At 34.8% G+C, this 25,387-nt stretch overlaps 1 protein-coding gene across 3 annotated transcripts; it reads left to right on the top strand.

The window, feature by feature from the left end:
* The first annotated feature begins 260 nt into the window (after nt 1-260).
* On the top strand, nt 261-25,012 carry LOC111062578. 3 transcript variants are annotated; one of them, XM_039433810.1, is made up of 7 exons: nt 261-821; nt 3,206-3,358; nt 4,286-4,375; nt 13,775-14,584; nt 16,353-16,748; nt 17,830-18,064; nt 22,179-25,012. In XM_039433810.1, exons 1-7 carry the CDS (start codon nt 669-671, stop codon nt 22,403-22,405), a joined length of 2,064 nt encoding a protein of 687 aa, XP_039289744.1. In that variant the 5' UTR covers nt 261-668; the 3' UTR covers nt 22,406-25,012. The 3 variants fall into 3 exon arrangements, with proteins under 3 accessions (XP_039289744.1, XP_039289743.1, XP_039289745.1); XM_039433809.1 differs by having other exon boundaries at nt 263-821; nt 17,827-18,064; XM_039433811.1 differs by lacking the exon at nt 4,286-4,375 and having other exon boundaries at nt 263-821; nt 17,827-18,064.
* Nucleotides 25,013-25,387: the final 375 nt, after the last annotated feature.

Raw genomic sequence — 25,387 nt, 5'->3', positions numbered from 1 at the left:
TCGTTTTCAATTAGGTTTAAACGAGATTATTAGGATTTTGTAGTTTGCGTACAAACCTAATAAAACGTTATCAAGGATTGAAATCCATTTCAATTTCTTGTGAAATGTAAACTGGAAATGAATTCTTAGAACTCAAATAACGTTGCATTGCAATTAGGAATGAATTTAAAGTTATTTTCAACGAATAATGATAACCTATTGTTATCGTGTTATTCTAAATTCTACCTACTGATAATGCTCAGCTTCTGAGATAAACAAAAATGTGAATGGTGTGATATAAACTTTCTCTTCCATTCTCTTCAAATAGTTTTCCATTATTATTTGTCCAAATATCCTTGAAAATGTAGCTTTATTATCTGACAAGAAATCTGTTATCTGATTTACTAGTTTATCGAAAGTTTCTTTGTTTGATTACAATCTGCAATGGAATGGAGTATGATGACGATGATGATGTAGGCTTTGAACGAGAGAGGAAGAAAAAGAAACAAGAAGAGAAGCATTCATGTAGTGGCAGTGGTGGGGAATTGAGTTAGCTCCGACAATGGACTGTGATAGAAACAAACATTTCTCTAACTTTATCTCAATAATTATTGCAATGAAGTAGTGTTTTAGATGGAAGTGTTGTTTTTAAATCTAGTTTTCATATTATTTGAGTTATCTGAAGCGTCATGACAAATATCAGCATGTGTTCTGTGCCTCCAAAGTTTTATGAACTTTGTCGCCTTTGTTTATCATGCGAAGGTGCAAAGGTGTCTATTTTCGACGATTCTGGAACTCAACGTAATTTTCCAATGAAGATAAGCGCTTGTCTATCTATCTTAGTAAGTATTAAACTAGAAATACTCTTTCTAAAACGCCATATTAATTTATTTCTTACTTTAATACCTTGCTCCTTTTGACTGCAATGAGATAAGATGTTGTGATAAGGCTTCTCTTCTATTTGGCGTTTGTTATTACCGAGGCCAAGGCCAATCTTTGCCGAATATAGATTCACAGAATCTGATAGTAATAAATGATAATCAATTTCGTGTTTTGTTTGTGACTTTATTGATATTGAAGGAAATAATTATGTGCATTTTATGACCCATGCTTGCTTCTAGGAAGTATCTATTACTAGCCATGACAATGCAGTGAAAGGCCATGCTGCTACAACAAATAGCATTTTTGTAAGGCGTCATTGATTAATATCCAGTTTATTTTGTTATTTATCCAATCTGATTCTAAATACGCGTTTTCTTGAATTTATATGAATTTCTGATAAAACTTGTTACAGGTTAGGCTTTGGTATGAGTCATATAGACAACTATTCGGCTACCCAATCAGTATTATCATATTCTGATACGTGATTTCCTAATGACTAATAGTGGGTAGTATGTATCATTGCCTCTTTTAGAAATGATATAACCACATCTCAATTATCTTTTATCAGTAACTTCATAACATGAGCTAATTCTCTGCTTGCTTCATAAGGACAAAATTAAACAAATATATTTTAATTCATATTATTACAGTACCTACTGAAAATTCTTGAACAGGTTACAATCAAGTATTTATGTTTTCATTTTTTTATAAGTAAACGACTAAACTTGAAAAGTTTTATACATAGGCTAAATTCAATTTCTATGTTGGAGTTAGGTTTGCGTTTCCAAATGATTTTCAAAACAGATTCGAGGTTAGGTATTTAAAAATATATTAGGGCCTAACATATATTTGGTTGACATTTTCTTTAGAAATTTTATTTATGTAGGCTACCGTACTAAATTTTAATATTATAGAAATAACTCTCTCCTTTAAATATCAATCCATGGGTTAATAAATGTTAAGAGTTTTCTATAAGTGAAACTATAAGATAATGAATGAGGAATGTCTCAAAAAATCAATATTACTCAAGGTCAGATTTACAACCGGCATTCTTATCAGTTGTGTAGTAATCCATTTTGTTTGTTTTGTAGTACGTTTGTAGTAAAACGCATCAAATGAATCATTGTCTTATCTTTCATTCATAATACTTTATTGACATTCTCCGTCAAGAAGCTATTGAACTTTGAATTACTCTTACATGATTACTGGTTGGGTTAGCTAAGCTTATCTTATCAATAACGGTTTGTTGTCATAGTTTTAATTCTCTATTTATTTATTTTTTGCTTCAGCTCAGCTTTATTTATGACCGTTTGTGAATCATCGGTATTTCTCAGTTAAGACATTGACCGTTTTTATACTCACCGACACGATAAGGTAGGACGGGACAAACAGCTCTCCGATTGGCTGATGTCGTTAAACCGTTCAGCCAATGACCGTTTTCACACTTACCGATTGCCGTCCGACATTTTTTGTCCTGACCACCAGAAAATCATCCAATTGGTGAGAATTAGCCAATGGGAGAACTGCTGGATGTCGTGACGGAAAATTAGTGTCGGCCGACAATCGGTAGGTGTGAAAACTGCCATTTGGAACTGAACATTAGTCGTGTCGGTGAGAAACCGTGAAGTGTAAAAATTACCATTAGTAATATTTACTTATAATACATGAGATATCGGAATCAGCTATCCTTCTTCAATATTTTTGTAATTGATTAATACTGATGCGGAACTGAAAATAACTATTTATTTCTCAAGTTTCATTTAATTTTATAATGTCAATTTTTGTAAATGTTACCATAGGCAACAGCCTAGTAACAATTGTCAATAAATATCTCATCTTATCTTATCTAAAGAAGGCAGTAAATCGGCTACTTTCTTCTATCTTTCTCCACTGATATTATAAGGAGTGGCTGTAGTCCAGTGGATCAGATGCTGGCTTTGTGATTCAGAGGCCCGGGTTCAAATCCCGGCCCGGGCAAGATATTTATCTCGGGCCACTCCCGTGTTTCGGATGGACACGTTAAGCCGTCGGTCCCGGCTGCCTAAAAAGTAGTCGTTAGGTCATGTCAGAGGCCCTGAAATTGATCAGTTGCGACCTGAAAACTCTGACACCAGACCTGAGCCAGCCAGGTCACTCGATATTATTATTATTATAAGAAATCAGAGTTATCAGGTTGCTTCTGATCAATTTCAGGGCTCCAGATCATTTTCGGGACCGACAGATCAACGTGTCCATCCGAAACACGAGAGTGGCCCGAAAAGAGTATTCTTCCCTGGGCCGGTACTCAAACCATTTTATAGGTTTTGAACAAAATATAATCTAATTATATTATTTCTGTTCGCAGGTGACGGAACAAGATATGCTTCCCTCTTCATTGTGTCATCGCTGTGTTTATAAGCTGGACGTTCTTAATGAGTTCAGGGAAGTTTCGAGAAAGACTGATGCTATCCTCAAGCAATATTTAAACAGATCTGAGGGACTGACACACGACGAGCATGTACGTATCTTTCTCTATTCAAACTTATCAATTATTCACTCAATATCTCTATAATTCTCGCTGTTCAATCAATCATGTCTCTTTTCTAATTTGTTTACTTTCAGGTCAAATCATGTCTGGTCCTAGTAGATGCCAACTTTTGTAGTTTCAGTTGAATCTGTTAATACATTACAATAATTGACATTTCAAAGCTTGACTACTCAGATAAAACTTCTAATAAAAATTTAGCTGCAAGTGATGCATATAAAATAGTTATTGGTTGCTGCTTTTTACCAAGGAAATACTCATATTTTGTTTTGAATAATGAGAGCTTCATGCTTACTAACCTTTAGACATCGTTTGGAAAAGATTGAAATATACCTGACGTGTGTTTTCTTACACTATTAATTGCTTATCAGTACTAATCCTTCCATTAGCCTACTTGCATATTATTGTGTTTTAATTGAGTAAAAAATATTATATTCGCTTCTAATCGAATGGGAGAGATAGTATTGAAATTCTGCTGATGTATTCTAAGGAAGTTTCAATTATCACTTTAATGTTTTAAGCACTTTGATGTTTGAATCAAAGACTTACGTCTTTACTATCCTAAACAGAACTGCGGAGTCAAAAATTGTTTTCCAAACTTATTCAAACTAATAACTGATGTATTATTACTTTTGTTATTATGGCGAAATAAAATTTGATTTGTAGGTCCACTGTGAAAAAACAACCGCGAATAAGGCATCCTTGTCTGAAAATCTCTCAAATTTGTTGGAGATTGTAATTTATGGAACAAATTTTTTAAATAATTTCTTATAAATAGGACTGAATTCACTCCTCACTCATTTAAAATTATTTTCTTTTGTATTTCGTACTTGAATTTTGTTGACGATTGTAGTTTATCGAAGAAAATTATAATGGCAAAGTACTGGTTTTGGTTTTTAGAGTAATACACTGCAGAAAAGCGCGATCCCCGAGCTAAATGGATGTAATAGCGGTCAAAATGTGACAATGTTCCATGCGGACGATCAGTTGGTAAGGTTCAGGCATTCTCATTGGCTAAAAGAGTCTCGGTTAATGTTGGTAGATCCTTCATCTTTGTCTTTCCCGTAATACGCAATGTGTACTTGGTATTGGTCTTGAATCGACGTGCTTGTTGCAACGGTATCTTTTCATTCTGTATCAAGCAGAGCAGCCTGCACACAGGGACAGTAGTAGCTTCCACTACTGGCTGTACACAGGGACAGTAGTTGCTTCCAGTAGCTGTCGCGGGAAATGTCCTGGACTCAAATGTAGGAGAGTCATTTTTTTCAACCTCCGGGAATCACATATGTCTGCTACTTATCATAATAGTATGAGTTATCACATAACTTATGGAATGAAATCATAACCTACTTATGGGAAATTTCTATCTAAATTTGGGAAAAGAACAGTTTTGGGCTTTAAGCCTGTTGTTCCTTCCCCAATCATTCATAGTTGAGAATTATATTGTATCTATCAATGTATAAATAAATAAATAAATATAAGCAGACAAGCGTTAGGGGGACGATTTTCACAGAGCTCAAAAGATTGTCATCCCTAACAAACACATTGTGATCGGTGTGGCCAGATCGTCACTTGTTATGGAGTTTTAGTGCCGTTTGCACAAAAGCCGGTTAAATTTTAATCATGATTAATTCCACGAGAACCAATCAGAGAAGCCGTCTTTTCAAAAAAAACTCTGATTGGTTTGACAGACTCAAGACAGGTGGCTAAGTTTATTGCCCGGTTGCACAAAAGTTGGTTTAATTTTAATCGTGATTAATTCCCCGAGAACCAATCAGAGAAGACTTTTTTGAAAAGATGGCTTCTCTGATTGGTTCTTGTAGTCACTATGGTTTTAATAACGATTAAAATTTAACCGGTTTTTGGTAGTCTGGTTCACTGGTATGACAAATGCGTCAACCCTCTCGCCAAAATATGTTGAAGAATAATCATAAATGAAGGTAAATTTTGGTGAAAAAATTATCCTTTTATATACAATATCGGGGATAAAAGCATAAAAAATTGATAACGAAAGAAGAAATTATAATAACATTCATACAGAACTGTTCTATCTAATCACAGTAAATTGAGATTAATTCCCAGAGGAATGCAAAAATTTTCCCCACAAAGGCCCAGTTGCACAAAAGCCGGTTAAATTTTAATTCTGATTAACTTCACATGAACCAAATCAGAGAAGAACATTTTAAAAAGATGGATCTACTGGAATGAATCAGGATTGAAAATAACCCGGCTTTTTTGCAACTGGCACTAAATACCTGATTGAATGATTACAAAAGTTCAACAGCTGAGTCATAATATTGACACAGTCCCACACACATGAACTCGCTCACTTACTTCCTCACCAACAGACGACGAAATTATTATCAGCTGTTTTTCCAAGGATGAATAATAATTATCCTTTTAATGTCCTTCGAGTTTTCCCAGGGATGAGACCTTGTGCAATCGAATCTTCATATTATAAAACCTACTATGTTCTGAATTTCGTGAGAATCGTTTGAGCCGTTTTCGAGATCCGGTGAAATACAAACTTATAAACATATAAACATATGAACTGAAGTTGCTCGTTTAATAGTATAGGATTCGTCTTTTATTTATGGCCGACAATCGGAGGTTGAAGAAATTATGACAAACAATAATAAGTAACTTTAGTTGAACAAATTATTCTTTTATACAAATTCGTCTCTCATTTGTGGCCAATCGGAGGTTGAAAAAAAATCCTTGTGTTTATAGCATTTCCAATTCCGTATTCCGCGACAGCTAGTGGAAGCTACTATTGTCCCTGTGTGTGCAGCGTGCTTTAGGTAGTCATTGTTGGTTTTCATAAATGTTATCATTCTGTATTCCGGGTTATTATTTTTGAAATGTCTATTTTGCATGTAAATATTATTGCTCTGTTGGTTATATATTGCATGTACCTATACAAAAGTGTGGTAAACCTTCAATTGTGCACAATTATTGGTAATTTTGACTTGAGAAACTTGTCTGTTAATAATGTTCAGGACTTGGTCCTGAATGTATGTATGAAATTGATTTCGTGTGAAATGATTTAAGTGTAAAGGGTTATTCACATTGATAAACTAATCAGTGAAATTTTAATTTCTCATTTAAATTATTAATTATCAGCGAAATCTCAATTGGAAAAATATTAATCAATTTAATTCGGTTCAATTTTGGATCCTAGTGATTCATTGTTTGTTTGGTTTAATAATCGTGCATACCTACCGGGATTTATATTCTTCATTTTTTAAAAACCCATCGATATAAAGATTGTTCGTTGAAGATTCATACTTTACTAATTATGAGGTTTTGAACAGAAGTATTTTATCTGAATAGTTTTGAACAACCCTATTTATTTATCTTATTACTAATGTTGATGAATCGTATCCAATTTTGTACAACAAATCATGGTATAGAAGGGGTCGGACTGTAAGTCTAGGCACACACAAGTTGGTCAAGGCAAGACACGTTCAGTCACAATACTTCACATAGTTGCTTATGAAGACATGTCTAATTGCAATGACTAATCGGTGTGTGTTGCTTCATAAGCAACTTTGTGAAGTATTGTGACTAATCGTGACTAGTCTTGTCTTGACTAACTGGTGTTAGTCAAGACAAGACAAGACATGATCAGACACGTTCAGTCACAATACTTCACATAGTTGCTTATGAAGACACATCTAATTGCAATGACTTATCGGTGTGTGTTGCTTCATAAGCAGCTATGTGAAGTATTGTGACTAATCGTGACTAGTCTTGTCTTGACTAACTGGTGTTAGTCAAGACAAGACAAGACATGATCAGACAAGTTTAGTCACAATACTTCACATTGTTGCTTATGACGCAACTCACACTGATTAGTCATTGCAATTAGACATGTCTTCATAAGCAACTATGTGAAGTATTGTGACTAAACTTGTCTGATCATGTCTTGTCTTATCTTGACTAACTGGTGTATGCCTAGCCTTATAGAGCATGTAATTCAGAAAATGTATAATGTTTGAAAGAAATGGATGGGATCAGCAGAAATAGAATGTACAGTATTCCGTTTCCAGTGAATTTATAATAATAAATTGGGAAGAAATTCAATATATTTGTTCAATTAATAATATTATTATTTCATCTAAGCAAAGATGCTCAAGTTTTGAACCAAACTCCACTATCTATTCAAACAATTTATTTCTATATTCCAGTTCTTTTGTGAAATTATTGAATTGAAAACAATTTGAATTCTACTTGACTGTTCTAAGGTTAATGAACATCTGAAATATAAACATTATTACTTTCTATGACTATGGGAATCGTTTATGAATTAGCAAAGCAGGTTTAAATAGTAATTGAGGTTGTTGAAATACTGATATTATTAAAATTAGTCCCTATTTCTTGGTGTTGTTCGCATTGTTTCATATTATAGCCTGGAATAAAATTTGCAAGGTGGATAGAAAAATTCTATTGTCTTAGGTGAGACGTGATGCGACGTATCTTAGCTTCTATCATTACTTGGAATTGAAATGATAGACATTATACTGATTCCCATGCATAACTCCGATTTGAGGCTATCTCAGTATTCATCTCAGATTTTAATATTGTGTACAATTTAGACTAATTTAACTTAAATAATAAAAACTTTAAAATATTCCCAACTGCACAACATCATACATCATTATACGTAACTAGCCGTCAGGCTCGCTTCGCTCGCCATATCCGTCTAGCCAGGGGGCTCCGCCCCCTGGACCCCCGACTGGATCGTCCAAGAATGAGATCATTTTTCATTTCAGCATTTTTATCATATGTTAGGACAATCCAGTCGGGGGTCCAGACTAAACGTCTGGCTAAACGAATATGGCGAGCGAAGCGAGCCTGACGGCTAGTAATATAATATTCCCAGGATTGAAGTAGCAGTGCCCAATCAATTTTTCCGTGATAAATGCATTTAAATCTTCAACTTGGTGCCAACCTAACAAAGTCAACTCAACTTAATGCCAACCTGACAAAATTATTAATTCAGTTGCCAGTTAACAACTGTTTCGAAGAGGTACTCTATCTAGATTATAGTTCTATAGTAACATATGATATGGAATTTCAATTATAATTAAGAGATTGGGAGAAGAAGAATATACATGCTAAAGGACGAACTTTAAACCCTTAAAAAGAACTCTTAGAGTTAAAATATTGCCAAAGATTTCCTACCAAATTTGAACGTTTTTGGTCCGGTAGATTTTTAGTTCTGCGAGTGAGTGAGTGAGTGAGTGAGTCAGTCAGTGAGTGAGTGCCATTTCGCTTTTATATATATAGATATTGAATATAAAAGGTTGTATGATTTTTAATGTTTTATTAGTTTTACTCTTTATTGTTTTACTGATACACAATAATTATTTATAAAATAATTTGGTGGAGGATCAACAGACACAGTACAAAAACAAAACTGTTCCTCCCACGAATATCATTAACGTGTACGAATATACCAATGAAACAATTATACTGTATTTGAAACTTTAATACTAACACGAAATAATAAAAATGATTATGAAAACACAAATTGAAATTGTCTACCACTTTTATTCCAATTGAAAAAAAACAAACCAGGTTCTGTTATAGTATTGTATAATAATAAAAGTGGTTGACAATTTCCATTTATGTTTTCATTATGGTAAAGTACCACAACATCACACACATCACAACTGTAAGGTTGAAAATGAAAAAGAAAATGTTTTATTGGCAGAAATATAAAATTACAACATCTTAGAAATACATAATAAAAGCAATACAAATTTTACAACATGGGAAAATACTATTACAAAATAATGAAAATAAAATGTTTTATTGGCAGAAATATAAAATTACATCTTAGAAATACATAATAAAAGCAATACAAATTTTACAACATGGGAAAATACTATTACAAAATAATGAAAATGAAAATGTTTTATTGGCAGAAATATAAAATTACATCTTAGAAATACATAATAAAAGCAATACAAATTTTACAACATGGGAAAATACTATTACAAAATAAAATGCCATGCCAATTGAGTATTTGCATCTCGAGGTACTAAACCTGTTTGAGATGGTGATATAAAATTGATTACAAAACTAGCGCTAAAATGTAGTTACAAATTATCACTTTGTTTCACCAGATTCAACTTTGGTTTCTCGTTTTGTTAGCTCGTGTCTAGTAATTCACTCATCATTAGAAACATGAATTAAATTAAAAATTTTCATTGTCATATCTCATTTTATACGAATGAATAGAATAACTAATTCTTGGATACTGGATCATTGTTAATTGGTCTGAATGTGGGATTTAATGTTCTGTTGGAAACGGTTTCTGTTCTTCATTTTTGTTACTACTTTTCATCTGTTTTTTATTGATGCTGACCTCGTAGCTTTATAGCTGGTGGCGGTTCATTCATGGGTTGGAAGTTGAAAATTTTTCATATTAATAAATAAGATTTCATTTTCAAGTAGACTATGATATAGTTACAGTATTTGTGTTTTAGAATGGTGTTTTTTCATTGTGTTAGGAAGCTAGTTTTACTTTTGGGGAACACTATAGTGTGGTCCATGTTATAATAATGGCAGTAGAGAATCGGCAAGGATGTTCTTCTGTCTTTCTCCACTGTCTTCATAACGTGGACCTCACTATAGTGTGTTCTCTGTTGTCAGCTATCAGCTGTAGTCTATAGAAGGCAGAGAATCGGCAGCGCTGTTTTCCTATCTTTCTTCACTGTCTTTATAATTTGGACCTCACTTTTCAATTTTTTATTTATTAAAAACACACAAAACAAGACAAAACAAATTAACAAAGATTTACGAAACAAATAAAACACAATAGAATGTTACAAATATAAAAAACCATGGGCTTAGTGTTTGGGTGTGTTGGAGAAGATAAAAAAAAGAGAGGAAGATACCAACTATGATACCATAGCCAACTATGGTTTCCATGTAATAGGCAAGCAAAGAAGAGAAGAGAAGTAATTAGGAAAAAAGGAAGGGATAAATGGGGGGAAGGAAGAAAAAAGAGGAATAGGTACTCAAAATAAAGTTAAGCGAGTCCACTGAAAAATGAAAAAACTAAATGAAAAAAAAATGCTGGAGCAGAAAAGCATCACTATAGCATGTTCTCTGTTGTCAGCTATCAGCTGTCGTCTATAGAAGGCAGAGAATCTGCAACGTTGTTCTCCTATCTTCCTCTACTGCCTTTACAACATGGGAAAATACTATTACAAAATAATGAAAATGAAAATGTTTTATTGGCAGAAATATAAAATTACATCTTAGAAATACATAAAAGCAATACAAGTTTTACAACATGGGAAAATACTATTACAAAATAATGAAAATGATAATGTTTTATTGGCAGAAATATAAAATAACATCTTAGAAATACATAATAAAAGCAATACAAATTTTACAACATGGGAAAATACTATTACAAAATAAAATGCCATGCCAATTGGGTATTTGCATCTCGAGGTACTAAACCTGTTTGAGATGGTGATATAAAATTGATTACAAAACTAGCGCTAAAATGTAGTTACAAATTATCACTTTGTTTCACCAGATTCAACTTTGGTTTCTCGTTTTGTTAGCTCGTGTCTAGTAATTCACTCATCATTAGAAACATGAATTAAATTGAAAATTTTCATTGGCATATCTCATTTTATACGAATGAATAGAATAACTAATTCTTGGATACTGGATCATTGTTAATTGGTCTGAATGTGGGATTTAATGTTCTGTTGGAAACGGTTTCTGTTCTTCATTTTTGTTATAACTTTTCATTCTGTTTTTTATTGATGCTGACCTCGTAGCTTTATTGCTGGTGGCGGTTTATTCATGGGTTGGAAGTTGAAAATTTTTCATATTAATAAATAAGATTTCATTTTCAAGTAGACTATGATATAGTTACAGTATTTGTGTTTTAGAATGGTGTTTTTTCATTGTGTTAGGAAGCTAGTTTTACTTTTGGGGAACACTATAGTGTGGTCCATGTTATAATAATGGCAGTAGAGAATCGGCAAGGATGTTCTTCTGTCTTTCTCCACTGTCTTCATAACGTGGACCTCACTATAGTGTGTTCTCTGTTGTCAGCTATCAGCTGTAGTCTATAGAAGGCAGAGAATCGGCAGCGCTGTTTTCCTATCTTTCTTCACTGTCTTTATAATTGGACCTCACTTTTCAATTTTTTATTTATTAAAAACACACAAAACAAGACAAAACAAATTAACAAAGATTTACGAAACAAATAAAACACAATAGAATGTTACAAATATAAAAAACCATGGGCTTAGTGTTTGGGTGTGTTGGAGAAGATAAAAAAAAGAGAGGAAGATACCAACTATGATACCATAGCCAACTATGGTTTCCCATGTAATAGGCAAGCAAAGAAGAGAAGAGAAGTAATTAGGAAAAAAGGAAGGGATAAATGGGGGGAAGGAAGAAAAAAGAGGAATAGGTACTCAAAATAAAGTTAAGCGAGTCCACTGAAAAATGAAAAAACTAAATGAAAAAAAAATGCTGGAGCAGAAAAGCATCACTATAGCATGTTCTCTGTTGTCAGCTATCAGCTGTCGTCTATAGAAGGCAGAGAATCTGCAACGTTGTTCTCCTATCTTCCTCTACTGCCTTTAAAACGTGGACCTACTACTGTAGATGAACTGAGACAGACACTCCCATAGTCATTAATATCATTGTTTCTCAAGTAGCCGAATAAAATATAATCATTTAAACTAGAATGAGAGTTGATTTATATCAACCAGAGGCGAGGCGTCCGGTCATCTCTGGATTCGCCGATGACTGGACAGGAATTGATTTGTAATGTGTATATTATTCAATTGAAAATATTAAAATAAATACAAAAAAGGTGGAGAAACCAAAAGAGAAACGTTTTTTGCGAGCGCGCCAAGTTTGAATAAAGTAGACAACTGCTTCATCGGTTCCATCCGTTCAATGTGATTCTCAAAAATAAGCTATTACAAAATAAAATGCCATGCCAATTGGGTATTTGCATCTCGAGGTACTAAACCTGTTTGAGATGGTGATATAAAATTGATTACAAAACTAGCGCTAAAATGTAGTTACAAATTATCACTTTGTTTCACCAGATTCAACTTTGGTTTCTCGTTTTGTTAGCTCGTGTCTAGTAATTCACTCATCATTAGAAACATGAATTAAATTGAAAATTTTCATTGGCATATCTCATTTAATACTAATGAATAGAATAACTAATTCTTGGATACTGGATCATTGTTAATTGGTCTGAATGTGGGATTTAATGTTCTGTTGGAAACGGTTTCGGTTCTTCATTTTTGTTATAACTTTTCATTCTGTTTTTTTATTGATGCTGACCTCTTAGCTTTTTATTGCTGGTGACGGTTTCTTCATGGGTTGGAAGTTGAAATTTTTCATATTAATAAGTAAGATTTCATTTTCAAGTAGACTATGATATAGTTACAGTATTTGAGTTTCAGAATGTTGTTTTTTCATTCTGTTAGGAAGCTAGTTTTACTTTTGGGGAACTCTATAGTGAGGTCCAAGTTAAAATGGCAGTATTTGATTAACATCGGTAATGCTATCCTTGTCTATCATTCGACAAAGGAGGTAGCGCTATCTTTTTCTAGCTTCGCAAAGTTGCCAGATCGCTTTTAAACAATGTAAAAATATAATTAATTAAACAAAATATTCAATCTCAATTATGAAAATGTATTAAATCACTGAAAAATAGAATTTATTGATATATAAAATATAATTGATTATTTTTAATAAGAGTTATTTATTTCATCAGATATACCGGTATCAGCTATTCTCTATAGAAGGCAGTGGCAAGGCAGAGATTCGGCAACGCTGTTTATAACGCCTGTAACTGTCGCCTTTATAACGTGGACCTCACTATATAGATGAACTGAGACAGACCCTCCCATAGTCATTGTTTTTCAAGTAGCCGAATAAATTATAATCTTATCATATTTTTTTAAAAAATAGCATGAACAGTTGATATTTACTCAGATATACTGGTATCAGAAGTCTTCTAGAAGATAGAGAATGGGCAACAATGTTCTTCTAACATTCTCCATTGCCATTATAACGTGGACCTCACTATAGAAGGATTGATGAAGAACTGTGATCCTCCCACAGTAATTAATATCATTGTTTTTCAAGAAGCCATGTATAGAAATATATTATTCTTCACTGCCTTTATAACTTGGACCTGACTATAGGTGAATCGATGAGGAACTGAAACCCTCCCATAGTAATTATCATCATTGTTTTTTAAGTAGCCATGTATTAAAAGATAATAATCATTGGCCATGTATAGAAATATATTAAAATATTGATGCTAATTAATTAATTTGAAATTAAATTAATGTAATGTTTGTCTTTCTTGTACAGGAAAACCTGAAAAGTCTCGCCACAATAGCAGCTTCGAATTGTTTCCTGCCCGCCAAGCCGAAATGCAACGATCACGGGGGATCACTGATCGTGAATAACGGCACAATCAACCTTGAAGAGAAAGAACCCGAAACGGGAGAGAGATATCGGCCCGCCGAGGAGAAGGAGAGAGACAGAGTCCAGAGAGAGCGAGAGCTGGAAACAACGGTAGTGAAGAGAAATAATGACTACGCAGTGGAAACTACGGTCGACCATGTGGTAGTGAGGAAAAACAATGAGTACACAGTGGAAAATACGGTCGACCATGTGGAAGTGAGGAAAAATAATGATTATGGAGTGGAAAATACGGTCGACCATGTGGTAGTGAGGAAAAATAATGATTATGGAGTGGAAAATATGGTCGACCGTGTGGTAGTGAGGAAAAACAATGACTATGCAATGGAAAATACGGTCGACCGTGTGGTGGTGAAGAAAAATAATGACTACAGTACTGGCAACTTCACAATAAAATGTGAGCCGGATGAAGAGGAAGCAGAGTTGTACATTCAGAAGACGGATTCTATGAGTAGTGACGATGAGAGCGGGGAGGACTCGGATGGGAGGACTACACCGGTCCAAAATGGCCGCCGCCGTGATGAGTCAAGGGTTGCAGAGAGAGAGAACAACGAGTCCAAGATTGACACGAAAAGTTTGTTGAGAACACTGATGTCGGCCGCTTCATTGTTTAGCGCGCAACAGAATTCGTTCGCGACGGATATCGCGTCGCATTGCACCAAACTGCCGCCTGCGTCTTTGTCACCTCAGACTCCTGTAAGTATTCTTTCTACAATTGATACTATTAGTATTTGATGATGCTCGCTAAATGCTGGTCACTAACTACAGAACAAGTGTGTCATCACATTTGTGTACACACGTGTCGTCATACATTGTTGTGTCATCACAGCGAAAGGCTTCCAGCAAAATTTATTGACGTTAGGTTTTTGTAGCTTCGATTTTTTGTCAACCAGTATATTGGAGGTTGAATTATTATAATTTGTAATTTCACAGTGGTTTATTTATTGTTATTGGTTGTTTATTTCATGTTAGAAGCTGCTGTCAAACAGCTGTTTATTGTTCGAGGCCTCTCGCTGATGACAAAATATGCATGATGAAAATGTGTGTTTATCATGCATATGATAAACCATATGATCACCTTTAATGAAAGGTGAAATTTTATTTTCCCTCCAAGCATTTTGGTAGAGAGTTAGTGGGAAGGATATTTTGAATATTCTTTCCGAAGAATGGACATTGATATGTCCAAAGCTCCGCCAATTTATTTAGATGCATAAAAATATTATCTATAGTTATTCCAAATTGCATTTTTTCATATCATATACAGTCCAATAATTATTTTCTTAGTCTATATGATGTAAATTCATCTATAATGTTGCTGTATTGTAAGCTATTGTATGTATGTCCTGTCGTGCGCTGGCAAAGCAGCCATCCACACTCTTGCGCTCGCCGTCATTTGTACGCACTTGGCAAGAGTGTGGAAGCGATAAGAGACGTGAGCATCATATCCATGAAATAATCTCACCAACAGCGTGATACATGATTTGGCTTTGATGACATCATTCTTGATGCGGCATAACAAAGTACGTTATAGTGAAAAAACTAATCCTATTCTAATCCGCCTATTGAAATTAAGTCTCAACTCCGCCTGATAGCCTAATTGATATTTTCATTACATTAATTTATAATGGGACTACTCCCACTCAGCCCAGCCGAGATAGTATCAATAGTTAACATTCATCCCTAACAAATTAGTGGGAGTTTCATCCCTTTTATTATAATTTCAATTTTACCCTTCACTTCAAATTTAAAGTCCGATATCAGAACTCATGGGAATTATTTTCATTGTACCGTATTCGTTCACCGATACTGATATGTTTTAATCGGCTGAAAATATTGAAGATAAATGAGTTTAAATGAAAATAGAAATAATTTCTAATGGATGAGTGCTTCTATAGTCTGAAGGACCAGTTTGACTACTGTAATGGAGTCGGGAGACAAATAGTAATTTGATATTAGTCTATTATAAATTCCATGTAGCATTAATAGTGTATTGTATTTTTGCTATAGTGAGGTCCACGTTATAATGGTAGTACTCGATTGACAATTGTCTTGTTATCCTTGTCTATCATTCGATTAAGCAGAATGGTGCTATCATTTTCCAGCTCAGAATTGTTGCCAGATCGTGTTTAACAATGCAGAAATATAATCTATCAACAAATTATTTAATCTTAATTATGAAAATGTTAATTATTTAATCATTGTAAAATATATTTATTGATTATTTTAAACAATGATGAACAGTTAATATTGCATCAAATTCACCGGTATCACATATCCTCTTTAGAAGTCAGTGGCAAAGGTGACAATCGGCAATGCTGTTCTCCTATCCTTCTCCACTGCTATTATAACGTGGTCCTTGTCTGACGCCGCTCCAGGCCAACCAGACGTATCTATCGATCTAAACCAGCTGTACATAATTTCAAATTTTTACTAGGATTTTCAATGAAATATTCTCAACTTGCAGGGAAGCCGTGGTGAAACACAGCGTCACAGCAGCGGTCGACGGAAACAGAGTTGTCCTCTGCGCTCGACAGAGGTGCCCTTCCTCAAGACCAAACCCACCTCAACCACCCCCAGTCGCAGTCCCAGCCCCACACCTCCGCCACCCACACACCACCACCAGCAGCAGCCGCCCCCGGGGGCAGTGCGGCCGGTCAGCCGCTCCACGGAGGCCATCAGTCGGTTGCTGGAGGCGGCGCACTACACAGAGCGCAGCGAGCGAGGCGAGATCTCGGACAATGAGGCTGATGATGACATCGAGGAGGTGGAGATTGAGTCTGAGATGGATGTCGAGATAGAGCAGGATGCCGTCGGCAGCGCCCAGTGGTACACTAAGTCTGTGTTTCGGCCTAATTCACGGGTAAGACTGCAACCAAACCAAACCAATTAATAATTCATTTTCGCCACACTGCACAGAAAGCAGCTGTTTTCCAGTCCCTACATAGATCTGAAAGACCTTGTTTGCAGACGACTCTCGTTTGACGTCAGAAAAGGGTTTCTTTCCGGCCTAGACCGGAAAACGTACTCTTTCTAGCCCCTAACATGGAAGTCCGTAGATAAGTCATCCGCTAGATCGGGCGAGTGTCCACTTTCTTCAACAAAGTCGCCATGATTTCAGTTCGAGTTTCGAATCAAAATAATTCAGCATTCGCTTCGCAACCATTTTTATTCAATTATTTATTGTTGATTAGCGCATTCCAAATTTTCAAAAATGCTTGAAGATGACGACGCCCGTGATATTCCAAGTGAAATTTTAAAAGAATCTGAAATCCTGACTGCAAATCTTCTAACACTAAAATCAAGAGATAGGTACGATAACAAGTATTCTTTATTTATTTTGTCAGCAATACCTGTAGTGTGGCGAAAAATATCGTTCGCACCACGGGCAAAAATGTTTTTCCGGCTCTCAATCTTTTCTAGTCCTCGGCCTACGGCCTCGGACTTGAAAACCGATTTCGAGCCGGAAAAATCTCATTTTCTGCTCTAGGTGCGAAATATACTATTCCTCAAAAGTACAAACAGAAATATCAAAATTGATATTATTGATACATTAATGATGAATATTAATGATACATCATTAATTTCAACTTTGTATTAAACACACTTTTGAAGTGGATACACGTGTAAGGAACTGACAATGATAAAATTAAATAAAAAATCTGGTGTGGCGCACTCACAAAACTTTCCTTGCCTTTATGAAAATTGATTAACTGACGCTAGTGTTCATGCGCATCTCAAGTCCACTATTCAAAGATCTGAGCCAGCTGGTGACAGGACAATAACGCTGGAGACACACGAGGTCTGCTATCTCTTCATGATTTAATATTCTATGTTAATTAGAACTTTTCTCTTCTTTTGATATGAAGAATCACCCATTTTTCTTTATATTATGCTCTTTATTTATTCCAATTAATTGATGCATCTGTTTTGTTTTGTAGCAGCAGCAACAGCAACCATCGCTAGCGAAACGCGTGGACCTGGCTTGCAGCAACTGTGGCACCCGAACTACGACCATCTGGCGTCGCAACCGGTTGGGTGAGATGGTGTGCAACGCATGCGGTCTCTACTACAAGCTGCACAATGTCAACCGGCCGGCCACCATGCGTCGAGACACTATCCACACAAGGCGGCGACGCCCCAAGGGAGAGAAGATCACATTAAGGCGCAACAGCAAAAGTCAGTCAAAAGCCATCTCATTCTATTTAGTTATTGATGTTGTTCTTCTCATCCTGTTCCTACTCCTCTTTCTTGGAAGATCATAAAGAATATATCAATTTCTATTTCCCCCAAAAATCTTAAACTACATCAATATTACAGAAAATATTAGTTTACAATTCCATGCAATAGTTAGTTTCAGAAATTTGTTATAATAGTCCTCTACATGATTAGTGTTTTCTGTGTGGAAATTGACCTACTCCACTATGGCCTACCATGTTCTTGAGTAGGTTTTAATCATGTCTAGACGTAACACTAAATTTCTCTTCTTCTTCTTCTTCTTCTTCTTCGCCCGAAGACGCTACAGCGATCTGAAACGGCCTTAAAGTTTACGACGGTCTGAAACGGCCTCACAGTTTGCATGCGGGCTACTCATGCCACACTATCTTTTGACAAAACATTGAACTACAATAGAGTAGACATTGATTTTAACTTGAGTACAACAATATTATCAATGTAATATTTGGCACTGCCAACATAAGAAACCTTGTGTGTTGGCAGTGAGTTGCAGTTCACTTATTCTGCTTCAAGTACTTTAGATTCCTACTAGAGTAGGATTCATAGTTGTACGTTGTTACTTTCCTTGCCCTACTACCATAGGTAAGGAAAGTATTGCTTTCCAAAAAAAAAATAAGGTACCCAAATTTCAAGTTTTCTATACGTTTCAAGGTCCCCTGAGTCCAAAAACATGATTTTTGGGTGCTGGTCTGTGTGTGTGTGTGTGTGTGTGCATGTGTGTATGTCTGTGAACACGATAACTCCATTCCTAATTAACCGATTGACTTGAAATTTTAAACTTAAGGTCCTTATACCATGAGGACCCGACAATAAGAAATTCAATAAAATTCAATTCAAGATGTCGGAAAAAATGGCGGATAATTACTAAAAAAAACCATGTTTTTCACGATTTTCTCAAAAACGGCTCTAACGATTTTCTTTAAATTTATACCATGGATAGCTATTTATAAGCCCTATCAACTGACATGAGTCTCATTTCTGGGAAAACTGCAGGAGCTGCGTAATATTCTCGAGAAAAATGGCGGATAATTACTAAAAAACCATGTTTTTCACGGTTTTCTCGGAAACGGCTCTTACGATTTTCTTCAAATTTATACCATGGAGCTATTCATAAGCCCTATCAACTGACATGAGTCTCATCTCTAGGAAAATTGCAGGAGCTGCGTAATATTCTCGAGAAAAATTGCGGATAATTACTGAAAAACCATGTTTTTCACGATTTTCTCAAAAATTACTCGACTGATTTATTTCAAATTCATACTCTGTATAGTTATTTATCAGCTCCATCAATTGGCATGAGTCTTCTTTCTGGGAAACTAATGGGGGGTTCACCCCATCCTTGAGAAATGGATTTTGTAACCTCATCCCCTCATGCATGAGGTAGGTAGGTAGAGCAGTCTATAAAAATAACACGTAGTCAAGATATTTCATCTGTAGAACAGCTGTTTTGGCGACTTTTAAAGAATCATCGGATTTCACAATTTACACAAAGGAAAAAGTACTCTGAAAACAATTATATACACACACTAGCTGTACCCTGCCACGCTTCGCAGTGGCACATTGTGATTGAATGTTTATTTTATTTTTTTTCTGTGGCCCCCACTATATATAAAATATGTGTTGGGAAACCACAAATATTATGCTTGTTAAATAAATTATGAACATCTGTGTTATGTGAGCTGTTAAATCTGGTTTATTGTGCAATTACAAAACTAAAAGGAAAAATAATGTTTATGTGAGAAATAAAATGAAAAAAAGCAAAATTTTTAGAAAAAAGAAATTAAAATGAGTAAATGAATACCTATATATAAAATAGAAAATTATTGATGGAAAATAATTAGATTCTAAAAGAAAAAAATATTTGAGAATAGTCTCTTAAAAAGGATTGATAAAAAAATGAATTAATAATATTCATAATATCTAGTTTGTAATAAGGTCTTCACTATAATTTATTCTATTTTCAATTATCCAAGTTTTTGTTTTTGCTTTAAATATATTAACCAGTACCATTTCCTTGATGTCCATTGGCAGCCTGTTGTAAATCTTCGGTCCTAAGTATGTGACTGTTCTCTGGGCGGCAGTTGTTGTCATCCTGGGGACTGCTAGATCAATATTCCTTCTTCGCGTGCTGTGGGTGTGGTCCATGTTGAGAAAGAACTGCGGGTTTTTCCTGATGAATGTGAGTAATTTGTGAATGTAAATTTGTCGGATGCTCAGTAGTTGGAGCTCTTCATATAGAGAATCTGAAGGGTAGAGTGGATGTTTCTGTCCCATTATTCTGAGGATGAGTTTCTGGACTTTAAAAACAGGATTGATATGGCAGAAATACGTAGCTCCCCATGCCAGGATTCCATATCTTGCTATTGACTCTACCAATGCGTGATATACAATTTTTAACGTATCCAGTGTGAGTATCTGTCGGAGTTGAATGAAACTGTAAACCAGTTTCCTGAGTTTTGTTGTTTGCTGTATGATGTGTTTGTCCCACCAAAGTAAGTCGTCTATTATAACTCCTAAATATTTTATATTATCTGTTCGTTCTACTGATGGACAATTGCAGTCTATGCGATTTATTTTGCAGTGATGTAACTTGATTGTATTTCGTACAGGTTTTTTGGAGTCCGTCAGTGAAAATGCTAGAAATTTATTTTGATGAATTGAGAGTCAGGATATTACTGTGGAGCCAAAGTGTAATTTTTTCCATGCCTAATTCAGCGGTTATGAAAGTCTCGTTCCAGTTGTTGCCTTGAAATATCACAGCTGTGTCGTCGGCAAAGACAATAATCTTGCCACCAATGTCGAGTGAGCACAACTCATTGGCAAAGATGAGGTACAGTATCGGACCAAGAACTGTTCCTTGTGGCACGCCGAATTTTACAGGAAGGCCTTCTTCTGCACTCAGATTTTTCCCTATTCTCACTCTCTGTTTGCGAATGGTTGAGAAATGAGGAAAAACAAAGAATACATTTCATATAAGTTTAATTTTGCAATACTTGTTTATATACAATATTTTTTGTTTTTCCACTGTCTGCGTAAATATAAAGACTATCTGGTTTGCCGACTCGGGAACACGCAACATACAGTTGTCCATGTGAAAAAAAAGCATCGGTATGCTTTCTTTGTTCTGAATTGCGAAAGTAATTGAAATCCAATAATTGTACCGGAAAACATACGGTAATCAAGAGTGTAGTTTACCGGTACTCTATATCTCACGAAATGCGTTTTGAAACATGCGCGCTATCTAGCGGTCAGATTTTGCACTTTGATTGCAGCAGCGCTCAGCTCAAATCTGGCCAAAAATGGCCAAAGTTTCACCCCCTCCCCCCGGGCCACCCTGCGAGCCCGGTCAATTTTTTTTTTTTAATCGACTTATTTTCGCGAGCTGACCCCGAATGTGAAGTCAAAAATCGGAAAAATCCATAAACAAAAAAGTTAAAAATTTTCGGGCGAGCGTAGCGCCCCTGAAAATTGTAAAAAGTAGATAAAAACCATCCTTGATGCGGATTTTATATCATGTTAAAATTTCAACTCAATCGGTCCAGTACTTTTGGAGTTTTTGCATTACACACAAACCAACATAACATTTTTATATATATAGATATACAGTAGTCTGATCGTAGTTTCAAATAATTATGTTGCCGCCAATCGTCATTATGTTATTTCTCTAAATTATTGTCGTTTAAGAATGAGGCTCCCAGTTCAATGAGCAAGGAAAGTTGTGTGAGTGTACCACACCAGATTTTTTTGATCTCTACGTTCACTGTCAGCCAGTAAATATAACGAGTGACCCAGAATTACGGGAACTTTTAAAAACGCCATAAAACAAAAGTGGGAAGGGACATTATTATTTCAGTTGCATTTAAGACCATTAGTTCCAAAGAACTCAACAGCTGTTGGTAAAAATGAAACTGCAACTAAGACCATAAGTTTCAGAGAACTCAATAAAACATGATGTTATCAAGAAGCAAAAATTGATGTAGCCTATTCATTAAATTTATTTAACAATTTTTCACCTTTTGACTTGTTCTAATGAGATTTCGCTTTGTATTTGCCGTAGAAGCCAACAGCGATTGTGCAAGTGGTGGCAACAGTGGCAGCGACGAATGTTGCGACGATATGTTGGCAGCACTGCGTCGACAAATCCAGCCGCACCTCATGTTGGCAGCACTGCAGCAACAGTCGCCACCCTTCTCCCCCGCCGCCCATCACTCTCCCTCCATCATCTACAAAAAAGAACTCGCCAGCGACGAAACGCCTCTAAATCTCGTCGCTAGCGGTCAGTAGCTGGGTAAATCATCTAAAAAAAAAAATCCTGAAAATCATCCAATTTTGTTGGATGTTGTCTTAAATCATCCAAAAAAACACCTGAAAATCATCCAATTTGGTTGGATGTTGACTTAAATCATCTAAAAAAATCCTGAAAATCATCCGATTTGGTTGGATGTTGTCTTAAATAATCTAAAAAACCTTAAAATTATCCACGATATTGTCTTACGATTGGTTCATGTTACTGGACCCAAATTATCCAACTGTGTTGGAGCCTACTACTCGCAAGACCTCTAGGTTTATTTCACAAAACCTAACCTAATTAATTCAACCAAAGTTGGATTATGTCACTTAGGTATATTGTTATTATAGTGAGATTCACGTTGTAAAGTCAAATAATGATAGGAGTACAGTATTGCCGATTCTCTGCATTACCAGATAGCTGTGATTCAAGTTATTTCGGTATATCTGATGTAATTATATGATCAAATCTAACTCAAATACATTTCTGTACTTCAGAGCTAGAGGAGCGTAAGTCTTTTTTTTGACAAAATGATGTTTTAAGTTAGTTTTATTCCGTTTTTCTTACTCTGTAGATCTAAAAAACGTAAGTTTTCTTCAGTTGGTAGTTTTTTAGAAAGCCAGAGGTGAAAGAGCGTAAGTCCAGTCAGAATTAAAACTGAAACAACTCGAGTTCAATAATTCTCATGTAAATTTAATGCTGATTGAACTTAGGCACTTCTAACCCTGGCTAGAATGGTTAATTCCTTTGCGAATTAATTAACTTTATCATGGTTGATTACTTTGTAGCCTAAATTACTTTACTTCGTGAATGGTTAATTACATTGAGTTCCCTGTAAAATGAGCAGTTTGATATTTACGCCCTTCTAGCTCTGAAGTAAAGAAAATAAAATATATTTTCTCATGATATGATAATAGAAACATTTTCATAATTTATATATAAAGTTTTGATAGTTCATAAACTATCTTCGTTGTCAATAAAAGATTTGACAATAGTTTTGAAGAGGATAAAGCCATCTGCTTTGTTTGATAACAGACAAGGATGGCAACACCAATGTATATCATGTGCTGACTTCATAACTTTAATCTCACTATAAACGCAATTATCCAACTTATATCGATAGACCGATCGGGTCACGTTACTAAGCCTAACACTAATAACTCTACATTATTAATTTTAGACGTAAGTGTAATATTAAAACAAAATTGTAATATTAATCGTGTAGGACTGACGATGTCCAAGATAAATGCCTTAAACTAGAAATATATTCGATTAAGTACCGTATTAGAAATTGACTTTTCACGATGCAAGTGGTCACTAGTGTATAACATCTTGTAGTGACTTGGGGAAAAAAATTAGGAACACTCAAATTGAATGACCTAAAATTAAAGGGGGAGCCTGTAACCTGTAGGGTATAATAAATTTAGTGTATTACCCTTTGGTAAATCGATAGAAACACCAATACATTTAAAATTCATAATTCTACTTGTTGCAAGTATTGCAACGTTGAAAGCAATATTGTAATTATAATGATTGATGGTTTATTTTTCAGTAAGGGTAGTTATGGTTCTAACAGCACATATTTATTGAGCTTGAAAATAATGTTTAAAGCTTGAAAATTCAACGCATTTTAATATTTTTCTTGTAGTGTGTATTGCGTAGATTATCCACTACCATTTACGGACAATAATCCAGTAATAAAAGATAATCAACCGAGAAGACTGTTAGAGCAGGTGTTGCTTCAGTGATAGCTTTTTATCTTTAAATCTTTGGTATCAAGTAGTCAGGTTAGAATAATGTATGGCAGTTGAATTAGTCATAATGTTGATTAAAAAAATTACTAATATTATAGTTGAGTACCTTTGAAGATCAAAACGCACATAAATTTTATTTGCTACTTTCAGGCTAAATAGGTTGCACATGGCTATTTTTAACCTTGTTCCAAAGATGCGCATGATGTTACATTTTCAATGTTCCTAACGTAATACTGGGTTTTGGTGGGGATTTAATTTCTAATTGGTTTAATTAATCAAAACTACAGTTGAATGTGAGCGTGAGTGATGATGTGCTTTTGAGTAATGTTCATGATTATTATAACCGATAATTTACTGGGAGATGATCTCAGTTATTATAATGACCACATTTTGTTGGTTTGCAAGTATGTCTACAATTTTCAGTATTATGAAATTTCACAATTTTTTGACTACTTAATTATCAAATTTGTATTTGGTATATCTTGGAGAATTCCAAGCGACAGTGATATTTATTGCTCTCTAGTATTTTCAGTGCATTTTAATTTAACATTAAGTAATGTTTTAACGAACGAAGACGTAAGAAAAAATGTTCTCACTATATATTTATGGCAATAAGTTACAATATTTGCAAGTTTACTCTACATATTCAGTGAAGCATTTATTCCAATGTTGACATTCTGATTTTCAGACTGTGATTTTAGCGTTAGTACATTCTCTGTATAGTTAGTATGTTACTAACTATAGTTATCAATATCAACGCTTGCGGCATTACTATATTGTACAGATCATATTCAAATATTTGATCTGATAGATTGAATTATGACATTTAGAATAGACGGTCAATTGCTACTATTCAGTCCAAACCTATTAGAGTAAAAATATTAAATTTTACTGAAATATCTAGTAAAATAATAAACATTATCCGAACAGCAATACTGGCAGCCTTATTTTTTAGATGAGCTGTTGTAGTGTGATATTTTGATACATAATATTAAAACATTCAGTATTAGCGCAGGAGTTAAGGTTTTCTCTTAATGTAGAGTAAATTTAGAATCGCAGTTTATGTCCATCTTTTTAGCTTAAAATAAGAGATTGAAGAGTCAAATTTGATCGTGGAAAGTCAAATGAAAGAATCATATTGGTTCAATTTTATGAAACCTATGTTTGGAAAAGTTATTCAAAGGGTATGTTGGTATGGGTGTGGTGGTACACTTATCCTTTTCT

This window comes from Nilaparvata lugens, chromosome 8 (genome assembly GCF_014356525.2).
Source record: "Nilaparvata lugens isolate BPH chromosome 8, ASM1435652v1, whole genome shotgun sequence".
Lineage (NCBI taxonomy): Eukaryota > Metazoa > Arthropoda > Insecta > Hemiptera > Delphacidae > Nilaparvata > Nilaparvata lugens.
Note: the sequence above shows the minus strand (reverse complement) of the source record. Positions and strands in the feature narration are given on the sequence as shown.

What these genes read in the sequence shown, in the direction of transcription:
- LOC111062578 (XM_039433809.1), top strand. Translation starts at nt 669, where the DNA reads ATGACAAATATCAGCATGTGTTCTGTGCCTCCAAAGTTTTATGAACTT. An exon ending in GCGCTTGTCTATCTATCTTA is followed by an intron (nt 822 to 3,205) that starts GTAAGTATTAAA and finishes TTCTGTTCGCAG; the next exon opens with GTGACGGAACAAGATATGCT. An exon ending in TCCATGCGGACGATCAGTTG is followed by an intron (nt 4,376 to 13,774) that starts GTAAGGTTCAGG and finishes TTTCTTGTACAG; the next exon opens with GAAAACCTGAAAAGTCTCGC.